Consider the following 18,858-nt stretch of genomic DNA (forward strand, 5'->3'; position numbering starts at 1 on the left):
CCAGAGGTTTAAACAGTTCCAAAGATGGTAAACTCAGTCAATATAATCCATTGGTAGTTCACACGCGCATTACGCAGTCAAACTTAGCATGACACAGTCCAATAGAGAAGCTTGTCTCAACACTTATTCAGCATGAAGGCTTAAATGAATGGCAAAGAAAAGAAAAAAATCCCATCAAAAAGCCAAACCAAGGATGAATACTACAACTCACAATCATGTTTTAGTTACCTCTGCCTTAACTTCACTTCTTCTCTGCTATCAACAACTAAGGACACCGCCCCCTAGTGTAGTGAAGAAGCACTAGTAACAGTGAATTTAACCTAGAACTGTTACACATGGACACCTTAAAATAAAGTGTAACCCAATATTACACAAAACAAATAATAACAAGAAAAATAAATATAGGCTACAATATAACACACATAACAATATGGTCTGTCTCTATCACTCTCGCTAACGTTACAACAGGAAAATTTACATTTACACAAAAAATGTAAATGCACAATATAACAAAAATCAATAATTTATAGGTAAGAAAAAAAATAATATATATATATACATATATATATATAGTGATTCCGGTGAATTCTTTGCAATTTAACTGTTTGCAGTTCAGCATAATTACACAAAAGAAATCACCACAGAATTATTTGACTAATCAGAGTCCAGTATTCTTTTAAAAAACTTTATTAATAAATTTAAATTGTGGCATAAATTAATTTCTGTACAAAAATGTTGAGCATAACAATAGGCTAAACTAATTTGCTGAGTGTCCAGAGCTGGAATCTAGACAAAGTTGAAGCTCAAAATATATAAATATATAGGCTATAATTTGATGGAATTTTTTATATAATTCCTGCACTTAATAAGCAGGTTCTTTATTGGCACAAAAGGTTCTTTATAGTGGTAAAAAGTTCTTTAGATTATGTAAATGTTCTTTACACTATAAAACAAAATGGTTCTTTTAAGAATTGTTCACTGAGAGGTTATAGGGAACCTCAAATGTTTCTTCTACAGCATCGCTGTGAAAATCCCCTTTTGCAACCTTTATTGTAACCTAGTTTATAATTCCATTTGTGTTATTTCATAGTTTTAAACTATTATTCTAAAATATTACCAGACTTTTGACTGGTGGTATACATTATAATGCTTCCTGTTGGCAACAAGACGAACATCATGCCAAAACTTCATGCAAAGTGAAGCACAGTGATTTCTATAGCAAGGACTGGTCATGCATTACGCCACTCCTTTGTTTTTATGGTGGGTTAATAATGCAGTAATCTTGTGCACAGACACACAGGTGATTTCCGCATGCATTCTTCAGGAGCGGAGAGAGGTCAAAGTTTGAACAGCAGAGTTATAGTTCCACCAGTGTGAAGATGAAGGACCCGCTGAGCAGCTGTACTGTGAGTCCAGACCTGTTTCATTCTGTTAACTCTTACTAATGAGTTCAACTACTGATATCTGCTGTAGAATGAGTATATAGAGTAAAGATGAGGTGGTCAATGTTGATCGTGGACGTCTCCGTATAAAACACACTTCTGTTCACTTTGACATTCTGAAGAATTGCTTATTATTAACTAGACGAGTAACGTTTGTCAAGGCTTTGCTGTTAACCTGAAAGCTTGAACTTGTTAAGTTTTGAAATATAACTTGAAAAAGTTTTTTAAATCCTCTAAGTTTGAAAGTGTAGACAGAGAGACAAGAGAAAGACTTTTTAGTTGTGAGAGGCAGTTTCAGAGATGTTAGTGGTTGCTAGGGAGTTCTGTCTGGTTACTAGGGTGTTTTGGTTCCAAGTGATTTGCCAGGATGTTGCTAAGCAGTTACTGCGTGGTTGCTAGGGCATTGCGGTTCTTTTGAACATTAGTGTTAGACAGTTTTTGGTAATTAAAATAATGCTAAAATGAAATATACATTTTCAATGAAAAGTAAAAATGTTGCCAACTAACTGAAATAAAATAAGTCTGTGTAAGTACTAAATTACTAAAACTGAAAATAAATAAATAAAAATTAAATAAAAATATTTTTTAAGAATTAAAAAAAAACGTTAAAACAAATAAAAACAAAAAATGTTAAGAGATAGATAGATAGATAGATAGATAGATAGATAGATAGATAGATAGATAGATAGATAGATAGATAGATCATCTCGTGGTTTACTGCTTCATTAAACTGTATGATTTGTTTCAGTATAATCTGCTGTATCAGGACCTGAAGAGAATCTCTAAGAATGGCGAGTATTTCTGCAAAGAGCTCTTGGCCGTGTTTCAGCAAAGGTAATATACGAACTCTGCTCTCTTCTAGCAAGTTTATTGTAGTGCTTGACCTCTAAGACTAGATGACACTAAAGATACTCGACTTTCCATTCTCAGGAGAAGAAAATGAGATGGAAAAGAATATAATAGTTCTCCTGAAAATGTGCTTAGAAAAAAGTGCAGGGCAGAATCTCAAAGACCAATACAACTGACACGGCTTTCTTTGAATTTAGATCTGAACTGGAGATCAACTACTCAAAAGGACTTCAGAAAATCGCAGGGAAACTCCTTAAAGTCTCGAAAGAGATGAGCGACAAGTGAGTGAGCACGTCTCCATCAAACCCTGAGTTACTGTGTGATTTAGGAATCACTTCATATGAATAGGGTGCAAAACAGGGCAGTTTGCATTTCTAATGTCCCAAATTAAATGTACTCTTTAAAACCTTGATTTGTGTGATTTTTATAAATATATTAAAACATGTAAGCTAAGTAAAATAAATCAAATATGTTTTAATTTATAAATATACAGTAAAATAAATACTTAAATGTAATAATTTTAGCAATAAATATTAAGGGATGAAAGCTAAGTAGATAAAAAAAATAAAAAAATAAAAATGTTATATAAAAAATGGATAGATTTATAAGGGCAGTTTCCCAGACAGAGATTAAGCCTAGTCCTGGCCTAAAATAGCCCTTTAAACCAGATTAACAGAAATCTGCTTTCCCTGTCATGGTTTTAAATATCCCTATAGACTCATAGGCCTGGTTTCACAGACAGGGCTTAGATTAAGCCAGGATTAGGTCATAGTTCAATTAGGAGTTTAAGTAATTTTTATAAACATGCCTTAGAAAAAGGCATTACTGGTGTGCATCTTAAGACAAAACAAATGCACTGACATGTTTTAAGATCAGTCAGTGCAAGTTTCTTTCAGTTGAAATAGCTCAGATTTACATTTTAGTCTAGGACTAGACTTAAGCCTTGTCTGTGAAACCGGGGGATAGTTTAATAAACTGATTTCCTGGAGGAAGACTAGAGCTACTCCAGGACTAAATTTAGTCTTAAATTAAATCTACCAGTATATATATATACACATATGTGTGTGTGTGTGTGTGTGTGTGTGTGTGTGTGTGTGTGTGCAGTTTTACTTGGCTGTTTGCTTTAAAAGAGTTTTCTCTTATTCAGATTTTTTTTATTATTGTATTTTTTTTATTGCAGTTGTTTTCTGCTGTCAATGTTTCCCTTGGATTTGCTTCTCAGTACCATGCAATTTTAAGCTTTTCATGGTTCATTCATGCTAATTCAGATTAGCACAGTTGGTTTTAAATTAATCCGGGTTTTTTTTTTTTTTTGACACTAGTCCAGGTGTTAGTAATCTGTACTTAGTCTGTGTTTCAGAAAGACATTTTATAAGCCACAATTACCTATTCTATTTACCTATTCCTATTCAAGATCATCTATTCTAGATTAAGGCCTCCTGGATTCATTTAAACCCTGTCCGTGAAACCACCCCTATAGCTTATGAATGGTTGCTGTTCATGTCAAGAGTTTAGACTTTTTTGCAGTGTAATGTGTCTTGCATCAGCAGTGCAGGTTAATATTTGATGCTCATTGACAGTTTTTCCTCTTCAAAGCTCCACATATCGTGCGTGGTCCTTCATATCAGATGAAATGTACGCCTCAGCAGATGCTCACCGGTATGACGCTACGCTGGATGATACGCTCTTTTTTTATTATTCATGTGAGTTGCTGTTGTGTATTTATCTTGGGCTTATTCTTTCAGCATACTGGGAAATGCTCTCAACCAAGATGCTATTCAGAAAATCCGTCAAATCCTAGATGAACACGGCAAAAGAAAAAGACCGGTATGTCACTTAATGTTTATGCAACATATGCATATATTCACATTAGGATTTACAGAAGCATGTTTACATTAAGTCTTGTTTGAACACAGCTTGACAATGCCGTTGAAAAATCAGGAAAGCTTGTTCTTACAAACTGGAGTGAGCAAATTAAGGTAAGAAAATACTTATAGAAGTGTGTTTTTCTAATTCTGAGGACTCAATATTAAAAAAGTAATTTTGCCATGAGGAGAATATACGTTTTGAACAGAAATGTCTGTTTCTACAGCTGAAGAAGAAGCTGATTGGGTTGACTAGAGAACATGAAGCTCTCTTCAGCTTCGTGGAGAAAAATAAGCAAATCAGTACAGAGAAAGAAAAGCAGAAGGTATTTGTGATTGCTCACTGACAGGGAAAAAATAGGTTAACACAACTATTTTTGTGATAAAATGTGTTCGTTTTTGTCCAGATGTTTAACAGATTGACTAAATCAGCAGAGCTTCAGGCCAGAGTTGATGAGGAATATTTCAACACCAACATGGAGGGTCACCACATCCGTCTGAAGCTGGAGAACACACTGAAAACCTGCTACCAGGTTCAGGCTGTTTTACACATCCTTATATTTATGTATTGTCTCGGAAGCCATTGCATTTTGACTGATTCAGTGCTGCATTTCAGATCGTCCAGGAGCTTGAGAAGCAGAGAATAGAGACTCTATCCGACACCTTAAACAAGTACAGCCTCTTCATGACTGTATACGCACAGACCGTCATTCATGTGAGCAACTGAGGAATTCAGATTTTTAGATGCTGCCTTTGAATTCATGAGTGTGAATTTGAATTGAAATGACCACAAACAAAATTAATGCAATTATGAATTGGAACTGGATTCTATGGAAGCTTGTTTCCGCCACAAAATAAAACATTTTAAAAGATAATTGCGACTTTTTATCTCACAATTGCGAGTTTACACAATTCTGACTTTATTTCACGCAATTCTGACTTTATATCTCGCAATTCTGAGAAATAAAGTCAGAATTGCGTGAAATAAAGTCAGAATTGCGAGAAATAAAGTCAGAATTGCGTGAAATAAAGTCAGAATTGCGAGATATAAAGTCAGAATTGCGTGAAATAAAGTCAGAATTGCGAGATATAAAGTCAGAATTGCGTGAAATAAAGTCAGAATTGCGTGTTATAAAGTCAGAATTGCGAGATATAAAGTCAGAATTGCGTGTTATAAAGTCAGAATTGCGAGATATAAAGTTAGAATTGCGTGTTATAAAGTCAGAATTGCGAGATATAAAGTCAGAATTGCGTGAAATAAAATCAGAATTGCGAGATATAAAGTCAGAATTGCGTGAAATAAAGTCAGAATTGCGTGTTATAAAGTCAGAATTGCGAGATATAAAGTCAGAATTGCGTGAAATAAAGTCAGAATTGCGAGATATAAAGTCAGAATTGCGAGATATAAAGTTAGAATTGCGTGTTATAAAGTCAGAATTGCGAGATATAAAGTTAGAATTGCGTGTTATAAAGTCAGAATTCAGACTTTTTTCTCGCAATTGCGACTTTATATCACGCAATTCTGACTTTATAACACGCAATTGCGAGTTTATATCTCGCAATTCTGACATCTTTTCTCAGAATTGTGAGATATAAACTCACAATTGTGAGATATAAAGTCCAATTCTAAGGAAAAATTCTAAGGACTTTTTTTTTCTTTTCTTTTTTTTTACCTCGGAATAGTTTATATTTCACAATTCTGACTTTATAACACGCAATTGCGAGTTTATATCGTGCAATTCTGACTTTATATCTCACAATTGCGACTTTATTTCTCAGAATTGCGACTTTATATCTCGCAATTGCGACTTTATTTCCCAGAATTGTGACTTTATAACACGCAATTCTGACTTTATATCTCGCAATTGCGACTTTATTTCTCAGAATTGCGACTTTATATCTCGCAATTGCGACTTTATTTCCCAGACTTGTGACTTTATATCTCGCAATTGCGACTTTATTTCCCAGAATTGCGACTTTATAACACGCAATTCTGACTTTATATCTCGCAATTGCGACTTTATTTCTCAGAATTGCGACTTTATATCTCGCAATTGCGACTTTATTTCCCAGAATTGCGACTTTATAACACGCAATTCTGACTTTATATCTCGCAATTGCGACTTTATTTCTCAGAATTGCGACTTTATAACACGCAATTCTGACTTTATATCTCGCAATTGCGACTTTATTTCTCAGAATTGCGACTTTATATCTCGCAATTGCGACTTTATTTCCCAGAATTGTGACTTTATAACACGCATTTCTGACTTTATATCTCGCAATTGCGACTTTATTTCTCACAATTCTGACTTAATATCTTGCAATTGTGAGGAAAAAAGTCACAATTCTGACTTGATATATCGCAATTGTGAGAAGAAAAATCAGAATTGTGATATAAAAAGTCGCAATTATTATTATTTATTTATTATTCATTGGCGGAAACAAGCTTCCATAGGATTCAGTACTGTTCAATACTTAAAAAAAACATAGAATTTACTATTTCCATGCAGTAATACAAAATTACATACTTTATATTTATGTATTTATATTATATAAATATATAATATTTTGTTTAAAAAAATTAAGTCTTTTAATTTGTCTACATATTAAATAGAGTAAATTAAAGTATTCTGGGAAATTAACCTGCTTCTTTTCCATGGTGTTATATCAGTTAAAAGTTAATTCAATAGATACCATTTATATTTACCAATATGTGCATTATAACACTTTACAATAAGGTTTCATTCGTTAACATTAGTTAACATGAACTAACAATGAAAATTACGTCTAAAGCATTTATTATGTTAATTAATGTTAACTAATGGGGCCTTAACGTAAAGTGTTACCATTTAATGTATATATTACATAAATGTAACTTTACACATACACACACATTTATATATATATATTATGTCCTTGTTTAGATTTTTCTTGAAGTGGTTAAACTGACTTTTAGGTCTTTTTTTTGGTGGCAGAGTCACAAACAGATCGAGCAGGCCGTACAGAGGGTTGATGTGGAGAAAGACATTCAATCACTGGTCGAGGATGTTGGCGCTACAGCGGACGAGAACAAAGCTGAATTTCTCATGGCTGACTACTTTGTAAGTCTTTGAGTTTACAGCACAAACTCATGTGGAAGGAATTTAAATGAAATGGGTTGTTGTGTGTGTGTGTGTGTGTGTGTGTGTGTGTGTGTGTGTGTGTGTGTGTGTGTGTGTGCGTGTGTATGTGTGTGTGTGTGTGTGTGTGTGTGTGTGTGTGTGTGTGTGTGTGTCTGTGTGTGTGTGTGTCTGTGTGCAGGAGGAAGAAGGAAAAACAGTGATGGGAAAAGACAGAAGGAGAGATGGCATCAGGACTAAGCTTCAGCGTCTAGACGACTGCATCACAAAAACTAAAAGCGACAGAGAAGGTTTGGATCTTGTAGGCTGGGATTTTTTTCTTGGCTAAGGGGAGGCTTAACAACTCAGAGGGGGTGCTAAAATAATTTAAAAGTGACCTTCAATATCCTGCATTTCATTTATTTATTTTTCCATTTTACCTTAAAACTATAAAGTCACAAGGTCACATTGTAACGTGAACAGTTATTAAGCACGTTTTCAATTTCGCTGAACATCTTTATTATCACCTTATCAGCTCTTTGAGTCATGAAACCTGCTGGCTGACATTCCCACCCACTGACCAGAAGAGTTAATGAAGGCTTTAAAACTGCAGTGAGTGAACCAGTGCGTTTGTGCTTTTAAACACGTGAACAGAATGGTAAAGAGCGCAGGGTGTCGAGTTCAACTTTTAACTAGACGTGGCGTTTTAAAACATGGCATGAGAAACTGAAGAAGCAGACAAGGCGCAACGATCAAAGAGACGTCTATTAACGTATTTATGTTTAGATTGAAACCTAGATTGAAACCTCTTAAGCCACCGAAGTAGCAGATTACAAGAGGACGATACGTCTGTTATTATCTTTTGAGCTAATCTGAGATGTGTCTGGAGTCCGCTGTCTTTTGCTTCATATTTAATAGTGCTCCTTTAGGATCGCTGCTAATGTGCACTGTACCGGAGCGTGGCCTGATTGACTCCTCATATCAAGACCGTTGTTTGTATAGGGACATTAAAACATTTATAACATTTTATTTTAGGTTTTTTAAAGGGGTGGTTGAATATGATTTCACTTTTTTAACTTTAGTTAGTGTGTAATGTTGCTGTTTGAGCATAAACAACATCTGCAAAGTTACAACGCTCAAAGTTCAAAGCAAAGGGAGATATTTGCTTTTAAAGAAATTGTTTTATTAGGACTACAACAAACGGCTGGTAGAGACTACACAACATTCCTCCCGGGTTAGTGACATCACCAACCCTAAAATTTACATAAACCCCGCCCCCTGGGAACATTTATAGATTATCATGACAGAATATGCTAATCAGTGACAAGAAGATAACTACACATCAGCTACATAAATTCATCAACTAACCATTCAGAAATGTCCTGTTGCTTCTACATGTTGTCACTTCTTCTTGAGTCTCTCCATCATTGTCTGACTTCAGTTTGAACATTTTCAGTGCATGTGTGTGTAAGGTAAAAGGACACAAGCTGTTGAGGCTCCGCCCCTTGTGCCGGGAGCAGCAGCTCATTTGCATTTAAAGAAACAGACACAAAAACGGTGCGTTTTTGCTCACCCTCAAAAAGTGACAACTCTAACATGCTATATAAAAATATCTGTGGGGTATTTTGAGCTAAAACTTCACATACACACTCTGGGGACATCAGAGACTTATTTTACATCTTGTGAAAAGGGCATTATACCACCCCTTTAATGATTTTTTATTAAAGGTTTCAGTTAAGAGCTTGATGTATGGTTAGTAATGGTTAGTTCACCAAAAAATTTAAATCATGTCATTAATTACTCACCCTCATGTTGTTCAAAACCCTTAAGACTTTCGTTCATCTTCAGAACACAAATTAAGATATTTTTTTATGAAATCTGAGAAATTTCTGTCCCTCAATTGAGAGCTACGAAACTCTGACGCTTCAAAAAGTTCATAAAGAGGTAAAACTAATCCATATGAATTTAGCGGTTTTAGTCCAAATTTTCTGAAGAGACTCGATCGCTTTTTATGGTGAACAGATTTAATTTAGGCTTTAAATCACATAAACATTAAACAGCGGACATAAACACATGCTCAACCGAACCTGCTTGACACGCAAGAATGAATCTCATTGGTTTTTGCTGAAGCTACTACTTTAGAAGAGGACATCTGGGAATTTAATTTAAAAAAAGTGTGAAATGACCCCTTTAAACAGAACTGGTTTATTCCTCAGAGATCTTATTAGGTGGTTCTGTCCTGTTATATTGTTCACATTATATGACATCTAGCTCAACGCTGACACAAATCTGGTTTTCAGGTTTAGAGAAAATGGTGAAAGTATACACAGAACAACCAAACTTCTCAAATAAAAAAACCCTTGAGGAAACAGAACAGTTACTGGACGAGGTGAGATCTTACATTTCATTAAATTGTAAGTATTTACTTTAAAAAAATAAAAAAATAAAATAAGGTTGAAATTAAATTTTTATTCAGGCTTTTTGACCCCACTATGTTCAGATATTATATTTTATAAAAAAAAAATTGTATTTAATGATTAGGTTTTAACAAAAAATAAATACTGACTGATCTCTCTCGGTAGGCCATCCTCAAACTGGACCTTTTAGAGGCGACACACTGCAAACTGACCCACAGTCTGGCGGAGTTAGAGGGAAAACCCAAATCAAGACATCGATTCAGTGACAGCATCACTAAATGGAAAGAAAGGGTGAGTTTTACACATCCTATCCTGAAAACTGTTCAGTTCTAGAAGCATTATTTCGTTTGTTGAAATAAAATTGACCTTAATGATACACTACAGCCCCTTTCACACAACGCTTTGAACCCGGGAAATTGCCGGCAAATTGCCAGAGCGCCTTCTGTGTGAACGCAAACACGACCCGGGATTGATGCCGGGATCGATGCCGTGTTGGGGACCTAGTAACATTGCCGTGTTCAGTCCCGGAACGCGCGCTGTGTGAACAAAAGCCGTAATAATGCCGTGTCGTAGTGATGACGCTGAAGCTGGGATCGTTCGCCAGCTGTGAAACGGTACTTAATGCGCAAGTTTATGATCGAATCAGAGAAAAAAATGCACAAGTGTGGTTTCTCGAGAGAGAAATCGCAGCTCAAAAGCAAACTTAAGACACTGCTGAGACATTAACGTCACATCATCAATGTCACGTGTCTTTACGGGATTTTTACCGGTTGTGTGTGAATGCACTCTCTGATTCCTGAAAATCACTGGCAGTGTGAATGAACCAAAATCAAACGAACCCGGGTCAAATCCCGTGTCTTTTTATCCATGTATTTTCCGGAATCTCTGTGTATGTAACTTTTGGCCCTCTAGCGGTTAAAAAACCAAACTGCATGCATTTTGCCGAAGAACATTGTTCTTCCTGTGTTTTAACTCTGCATTGAATGTTTTTTTCTCATAACTTAAAAAAAGAGAGATTATTCCACTGCCTATAAAACAACCGGTTTAGATGGAAAGGATCTCAAGCTGACTAGATAAAGACATCACTGTAGCTTTACCCATTAATAGACACGATACTCCCTTGAAAATAAATTCCAGCACATCGCTACAACAACTATAATGTAACAACTTAATAACTAAGGAGGACCCGATTTGTCATGACTGGAGCAACTTTTCTCTATTTATGGACATGATGAGACCAGCACTGGCGAGTGACGCAAGTACACAATTTCCAGAGAAACCCATCCCGTCATGTCTAAAATAAAAACACTTAAAATAGACTTACCATTGTGAATCTGGGTAAGACAAAAACACGTTTAGGAAGAAGGATTGATAATGTATTGACTCAAATAAGTTACATAGTGTACCTTAATATATATATATATATATATATATATATATATATATATATATATATATATAAAGTTTTAGTTAGTTGCCAAGAAAACTTTTCCCATTTTCATTTAGTTTAACTTGATGTAAATAACTAAAACTGAAAAAATAAAAACTATATAGATAAAAAACTAAAAACTTGTAAAAATGACAAAACACTACAAAATAACTAAACCTTGACCTGAAATTAAAAATATTAAATTATAATAAGATCTCAATGATAATAAAATACCACAGAATTTTAGTAAAACTATTATTAGCATGTATTTTAAGTGCATAGTCTGTGTAGGTACTGCAGGAGGATGCATAAATAAAATTAAAAAAAAAAAATTCAAATATGGTTATTTTGTTATATATTATATATAGATTTAAACTCTTAAATCATCCTTGGCTGATTCTGATTCATGCAATACCTCCATTAAACATGCAAGTCTTGATGAATCCAGGCCATGGAAAGCAATATAAACACAAGTGGGTTAACTGAGAAAATAGGCCAACACTAGTTTAGCATCATATTTTGTTTATGCTGTTGCTTTCAAACAGCCTACACTTTGTTAACTGTAATATATATGTTTCCTCTAGGCTGCAGGGTGGATAGAGACAGTATCACAATTTTAAGAAACAAGGTTTAGCAAAAAATCACCCATATGTTTCATGAGTTTTTAAATTCTATCTCTGGTTTTGCTCCAGGACTGTGAGCACAGCGTAGTGCAACTTTCCCGACCTATGAGGATCAAAAAGACTCCGTTCAGATCCCGGCAGTCCATGAGGACCAATAAGCGTGCGCTGACCAACCAAAGCCCTGATAGGACAAGCAGCGAGCCCTCGAATGAGACGACCAAAGTCGATGATCAACAGAGCGGTCCGGTTAATGGATGCGTGACTGAATCTGAAGAGGATAAAGGTGAACAGCGAGCCACATGTGTTTATCTTCCCTTCCATTCAAGGATTTTCTTAACACACAAACTGATTTATTAAGCAGGTGCAGAACTCTGCTCAGTCGGCAGATGCAAGGCTTTATACAGCTTTACGTCAGAAAGAGAGGACGAGTTAAACATTACTGAAGGTAATATGGTAGTTCATCTTAATACATCATCCCTCAGCACATGCTTTCTGTTGACTCTCCCTCTTCAATCTGGCAGGAGACGTACTGGACATCTTTCAGAAGGACGACACGGGCTGGTGGTTCGGTGAGCTGAACGGACAGAGAGGACATTTCCCTTCCACGTACGTCGAAGAGCTGCCTGTTTTTACTGCCATGAAGTCATCTGAAGCTTAGCTTCAAAAGAGCATGTGAAAGAAAAAGGTCACCGACCTCAGTGCCACTGAATTATGATTCATTCATGCTGTCGAGTTAAACACACTTTAAACTAATTACTTTCCCATGACCTTTCCATGCGATTACAGGAAAAAGGACTTTTGAAAATCATTCAAATGAATCATTTCAACAGATTCACTGACTCATAAATCATACATCACTACAGCCTGTGTGTAGTGTTACGGTGCACAAGAGCAATATCTAGCCGATTGAATATTTTAGAGCAGTTTATTTGCTACAAAAATTCCTATAAAGTTTGGAAAGACTTTTTATTTATTATAAAAGGTCATGTTTTCAGGTTTTTCATGACCATGGGAAGCCTATCAAAGAAATACAAGTGTGTGGCTATAAAACATTTTATCAAAATGTATTGTATTGTGAAAAAATATATAGATTTTATTTGCACAGTAATAAACCACTAAATGCAAATGGTTTAGAACTTCTTGTCACTGTAGTATAAAACTAAATTAAGACATTTCAAATCATTTCATTCACATTTATGTTTATTGCTAAAATTACAAATCAATAAATGAATGTACAAAAGATTGAAAGGTAAATAAAAGCTCAATATGCTTAGGAATGATATCTACAAATATGGTCTCTGACTGCTTCAAATGGATCTGAAATGAACAGTTAGCTTCGGTTCATCAGTCAGGCCATCTTCGCACCACTGTGAAGCGCCACAAACTCTCTCCGGACATTAGCGAGGAAGGCCGAAAAGTTGTTGGTCTCCTGCAGTCTGTGTTCTAGATGTGCCATTTTCTCCAGTGGAGGATCACAAGAGATGACTGAAGAGGGGGGAATATAATCACATTATTCAGTGCTTGGTTTTGTCAGTCATACACTAACATTTAAAGGGGTGGTTTACTGCCTTTTTTCTTTGCTTGATTGTGTTTATGGGCTGCAATATAACATGTCTTCGTGTTTCGTTTGTTAAAAAACACCTTATTTTTCATAAATTTCACCTTTATTGTAAGCCGCTTCCTCCTCTGTCATTTGAACGACCGGTTGACTTCCTGAGTCTATGAAACCACTCCCTCAGAAAGAGGCAATGAGCTCAGATTGGTTAGTTCGGCCGGTGTGTTGTAATTGGCTAAACTGCGTCCGGAATCTTCACGCCCATTACCTTTACGGGCGACAGTTACATGTGCTCCTGGCCCGGTCAAATGTAATGGTGTCAATATTGCCTCATCAGTTTGAGCCAGAATCAGACCCAGAGAGCGGTGATGAAGAGAGTCAAGCAGAACCTCCGCAAACACGGCTCTTACTAAACGTTTCTGAATGGTATTTTTTTTTTAATTATTATTATTTTCTCAAAGAATTTCCACACGCTGATACTTGAAAATGCTACTGCTGTTTGTTAGCTTTTGAGATACGCTTTCCCCCTGATTAAACATTTAATATAACTGAATACAGGACTGAGTAATACCGTTTTTTAAACATAGTGTTTTATTGATAGAATGAACAACCGTTTAACTATTCACAAAACTTACCGGTAGTTTACTCAGTTTGTCGTTTTCTTTAGGTGTACATGTGATAACAGCAGCTGAAGTTCGCTGTTGCGATAATTTTTTGAAGTTTGCACACGTTTCTTATACACACAAAATAACATCGAACAAACTAGCTACTATAACCAAACAGCTTTGGCATTGGTTTGCGTTCTTGATCAAATAAAAAAATTACGTCATAAAGTATACATGGAAAATACGTTTACAAAATTTGTACATATTACAAATTCGGGTCCAAAATGTTTGTACGCATCTGTCATATACTAAAGCCAGCGCTGGCATTTTTTTACATCCTTGATAAAACTAAAACATTACGTCTTAAAATGATTAAATCTTACTTGCAGGTTGTGGCCTCTGGTTTTAAAGCTGTAACTGCTTCATGTTGGAGTAATAGTTTCTTGTTGAATCCGACATTGAACTCGTGTAGATTCTGGAAGCTGTCTTCCGTAAAATGCGCAGCACAGAGAGCTAAACTACGATTGTAATTGTCAGGAACATAATCAAACTTAAATTTTAACCATTGTTGACGAACTACAGCGTCTGTAGGAAGCCTGAACACAGAAGTCCTGACAGCTACAGCTCTCTCCACTATAACTCCTCCTCTTCGACAGCAGAACATGTTCCGGAGGGAGGGTTGATGTAAATGTATGGGTTAGTTACGTATAAAACCCGGGAAGTATCTCGTTGTAGTCCCATTCGAGTCGTTTTTGTAGGCATTAAACTTCCTGATTTTTAAAAGACGATATCTCCGCTTACGTTGAACTTTCAGCGCAGCAACTTTGCAGATACTGTTCATGCACCAACAGCAACATTACACAGTATTTAAAATGAAAAAAGTGAAATAGCAATCAACCACCCCTTTAAAAAGATAGGACTAATAATCTTTTACTCAGCAAGGATGCTTAAAATTGATCAAAATTGACAGTAAAGACATTTACAATGTTAAAAAAGATTGATATTCAAAATCAGTTTCCACAAAAATATTAAGCAACACAACTGTTTTCAACATTGATAATCAGAAATGTTTCTTGAGCAGCAAATCATCATATTAGAATGATTTCTGAAGGATCATGTGACACTGAAGACTGGAGCAATGATGCTGAATATTCAGCTTTGCATCACAGGAATAAATTACATTAATATATATTCAAATAGAAAAAAGTTATTTTAGTTATTTACAGTTTTCAATGTGTTTGCATCTAATAAATGCAGCCTTGGTGAGCATCTTCTTTCAAAAATTTTCTTTTAAAACCTTGTAAATTTAAAAGTATAAATTTTATTTATGCAATAATAATAATATTTTATCAGTATAAACCAATGCTGGGGCCTAATCACATGCAGGAGGAAAATCAGGTTTAATTTAAAGATAAAAAACAGATCAGAAGACGAGTACTTACTGTGGTAAACGCCCTCTGCATCAAGCTGGAGGAGGAACGTATGGACCATGTCTGGATCTTTCCAACTGATGTTCCTGAAGACGAACTGCAGCTTCTCACCTGCAAATCAACAGATGTTGGTACACCATCAAAACTTGCATCTCCAAGTATGAGACAATTATTAAAAATGCTTTTAATTTTTCTCACAAATTCTAAAAACAACACAAATTTGAGTGAAAAAGCTCAATTAAAAATGGTAAATTTTGATTAGTGATCTAGAAATAGTGATAAAATCCTAAACTTTGTTAATTTCCAGGTTTGAATCAGACTTTTGAACCTCACTGTATTTGTATGACGTATTCAACACATAATGAAAGAAAAAACACCAACTTCATACTTCAATCATACGCTATAGTTTAGCACAAAGACTTTACCTTGGATTTTTCTGATCTCAAGACTGAGGTGTTTCTGAAAGACGTCTTTACACTTGTTCAGCTTCTTCAGTCTGTCCTTGTTGGCTTTGTTTTGTGACTGAATCACTATAAAAATGTATAAAACAAGCATTAAGGACATCAGTAATAATAAACCTTAGTCTGTTGTGACTGTCACCTAACAGTCACGTGCAGGAAATGACATTTATAAACAAATAGAGCTCATAAATATTAGTTTTATTGGGCATACAACATGCATTTCATTCAATTATATTCTTAGTAAATGATTCACAAAAGATTATTTGGTGGAATGTTTCAGAAAGTGTTCATGAATCACTCATCTGTAACGGATAACTATCTCTCCGCCTCCTTTATTTTAAGTGTAAACCATTAAGGCCAGGACACACCAAGCCAACAGTCAGCTTAGTTTTTTTCGGGTTGAATCGGCATCGGGCCGTCTGTGAAAGAGTGAACTCTGATTGGCTGTTCAGCTTAGAGAACGAGTCAGAGCACAGGAATAAAAGTGAAAGTGATGAAAGCGGGCAAAGAAGTCAAGACGGTGACAGAAGGCAGTTATAAATGTATGTATCTTACCTGAGCATTTGAATGCACAAATATTTTCATAATAACATGAGCCCACTAGAATGAAAAAAGTGAACGGCGTGACTGATTTGTGTATCTGCAGTCCTAGTTTTTGTTTCCCTTTTTTAATGACGAAAATAGACTATTGATACCCATTGATACCTGCGGATATAGACTGATATTTCCTTGTACGCAGGCGCACAATGCACGTGTAAGTTGACAGTCGCCTTTAAGTCTTTTTGGTGTTCAAGCGCAGCTTTTAGGCCGTGACGCAGCCGACGCGAGGCGACAGCACAGTCAGCTTTCGTCGCCGCTAGTTCTTTGACGTCAGCTTGGTGTGTCCCGAGCTTTACACATCAACATAAAGACTATGACAGTGCATGAGAGGAAAGACAGGCCTACACACATTCCCTGTTTCTGGCCTGATCCTTCTTGAGCTTCTCAATTCTCTGAAATAAGAGTGCTTTGTGATGCTCCTTGTCTTCAATCTCCGACACAGCCTCAAGCTGTTCAGCACTCTTTTCTTTCAGTAAAGATGTTTTCTCCTTCAAATCTAAAAAGAGTAACAATATAGAAACATAATAGTGGTCATTCAACTGCTTATTGCAGATGGCATGTACTGTATATTAAAGTGTCAAACTGTTGTGCCAGTCAACATCTTACCTTGTTTGTAAGCATGTATCATGTCAAACATGGTTTCATCCTCCTTGCATTTCTTAAAGCAAGTATCTGTGTAGGAAAACATAAATAAAAATCAACATTTATTAAATATATAAATATTTGATGTGCAAATGCTTAGTTTTATGATCAAAGCTCTGTAATCAATAATGAACAAAACAAATAATGCAATGCAATGCAATGCAATGATGACTGAGCGATGGACAAGTCTGTTGTATCGTGTTTGTTGCACACATTTTAAGACAATATTTTTTTTTTTAAATGATGTATGTATAATCAAATAAAGTTGTTCAAATATTAAAACGTTTCAACAACATAAAAGTTATTCTTATGTTTACTATATAAAAATCATTAAAGATTTCACAGCAAAAAGACACGTGAACCACAATCTGAAGGTGGATGTTTTTACAATTATACTAAAAGGCCTTTTAGTTGCTAAAAAAGCATAAACTATCAATCAGACAGGTTTTTCAGCAAAGTTTAGGTCATGTTGGTAATTTAGAGGCCTTCATGTATAAAATATGATATAATATAGGGTTAAAACCAACTAAATTGACCCTCTTAATGCATGTTCTTGGTCTTGTTCAGATTTCATCAGTGCTTTTTATTCCAAATGTTGAATTGTGAATATTATGAGTTTAGTCCAGTCTTTTTATTTGTCTATTCATTTTTCAATTCTGTGAATCAGTTTTCACAGAATTGTCCATAAAAACATCCATAAATACAGACATTACGGCCTGGTTTCACAGACAGGGCTTAGATTAAGTTAAATTAGGACTTTTATGTAGCTTTTATAAACATGCCTTAGAAAAAAAAAATGTACTGGTGTGCATCTTGAGACAAAACAATGACATATTTTAAGATATGTCAGTCCAAGTTGCTTTCAGTTAAAACAGCTCAAACATGCAGTTTAGTCTAAGACTAGCTTAAGCCTTGTCTGTGAAACCAGCCACACAAGAGTTAAATGCATCACAATATATATACCGGTATATATATATTTATTTATTTTTTGCCATACCACCCAACCGACTTTTAATGTAGATGGATAACACTGCTAGATCATTAACATCTATCCACTTTAAATGCACATCCAAACTCAAACCATGATGGCAACCACAACACAATCCTGTGGATCTCTCACCCAAGACAGACTTCATGTACTGCCTGTGATCCTGGCAGAGCTCCGCAGCCCTGTCATTGAGCACCTCTGCCATGGCCTGATCCAGAAGTTTGGTCCTGATCTCCTCCAGTCTGCTGTTGAACTGATCCACTACATTATAGTCTCTGATGGATGCCATGCTGAGCTGCGAAATCATCCAAACAACACAAACACAATGACGGTTACTAACAACGTTACTACCGCAGTCTGCTCACATTCAGGACATGTTTATTCCATACGACACCCTGTCTGTCCACTCTGTTCTAAGTTACAACAATATAATAATATATAATAATTCTATCTAATATCAAATTAGCACACAATATGAAGATGTTATTGTTAGATATAAAACCTCAGTGCGATTCAATTTTCATATTTTTCCTTCATTTCTATGCGCTGAAACTTAGATGAGATTGATTAAATGTTCTTTTAATACTCGCACAGTAGATTTAAATCACTTACCCGCTTTATGGAATGAAAATAAACGCAAATTTATTCTTCTTGTTTTCAAAAATCGGCGCCTGGACCGTCAACAGTTACACCGGAAATGGCGTAACATAAACGCTACGTCATCATATCTACAAAATAGCGGCACGAAATTACCTTTGTTGTTTGTTCCATGCTAATTGCTCATAGTGTACATAATAAACTCTGAAGTATGCATTTTATTTCCCCTCAAAATGCTATGTTATTATTATTTT

General features: G+C 35.5%; 2 protein-coding genes across 2 annotated transcripts; one reads left to right on the plus strand and one right to left on the minus strand.

The window, feature by feature from the left end:
• Positions 1-1,379: 1,379 nt before the first annotated feature.
• Positions 1,380-12,846, plus strand: nostrin (nitric oxide synthase trafficking; the record flags this gene model as incomplete). Its single annotated transcript, XM_084422239.1, has 16 exons — positions 1,380-1,406; positions 2,191-2,276; positions 2,489-2,572; positions 3,888-3,950; positions 4,037-4,118; positions 4,208-4,270; positions 4,384-4,482; positions 4,564-4,689; positions 4,773-4,871; positions 7,135-7,260; positions 7,460-7,568; positions 9,558-9,646; positions 9,840-9,965; positions 11,796-12,009; positions 12,088-12,171; positions 12,248-12,846. 16 exons carry the CDS (start codon positions 1,380-1,382, stop codon positions 12,382-12,384), a joined length of 1,614 nt encoding a protein of 537 aa, XP_084278365.1. The 3' UTR covers positions 12,385-12,846.
• Positions 12,847-12,908: 62 nt separating this feature from the next.
• Positions 12,909-18,728, minus strand: spc25 (SPC25 component of NDC80 kinetochore complex). Its single transcript, XM_084420853.1, has 7 exons — positions 18,620-18,728; positions 18,140-18,302; positions 16,984-17,049; positions 16,727-16,873; positions 15,742-15,846; positions 15,329-15,427; positions 12,909-13,211 (listed from the first exon to the last, which is right to left on the minus strand). The coding sequence occupies exons 2-7, from the start codon at positions 18,294-18,296 to the stop codon at positions 13,075-13,077; spliced, it is 711 nt and encodes a 236-aa protein (XP_084276979.1). The 5' UTR covers positions 18,297-18,302; positions 18,620-18,728; the 3' UTR covers positions 12,909-13,074.
• Positions 18,729-18,858: the final 130 nt, after the last annotated feature.

Source organism: Rutilus rutilus, assembly GCF_951802725.1.
Source record: "Rutilus rutilus genome assembly, chromosome: 10".
Taxonomy (NCBI): Eukaryota; Metazoa; Chordata; class Actinopteri; order Cypriniformes; family Leuciscidae; genus Rutilus; species Rutilus rutilus.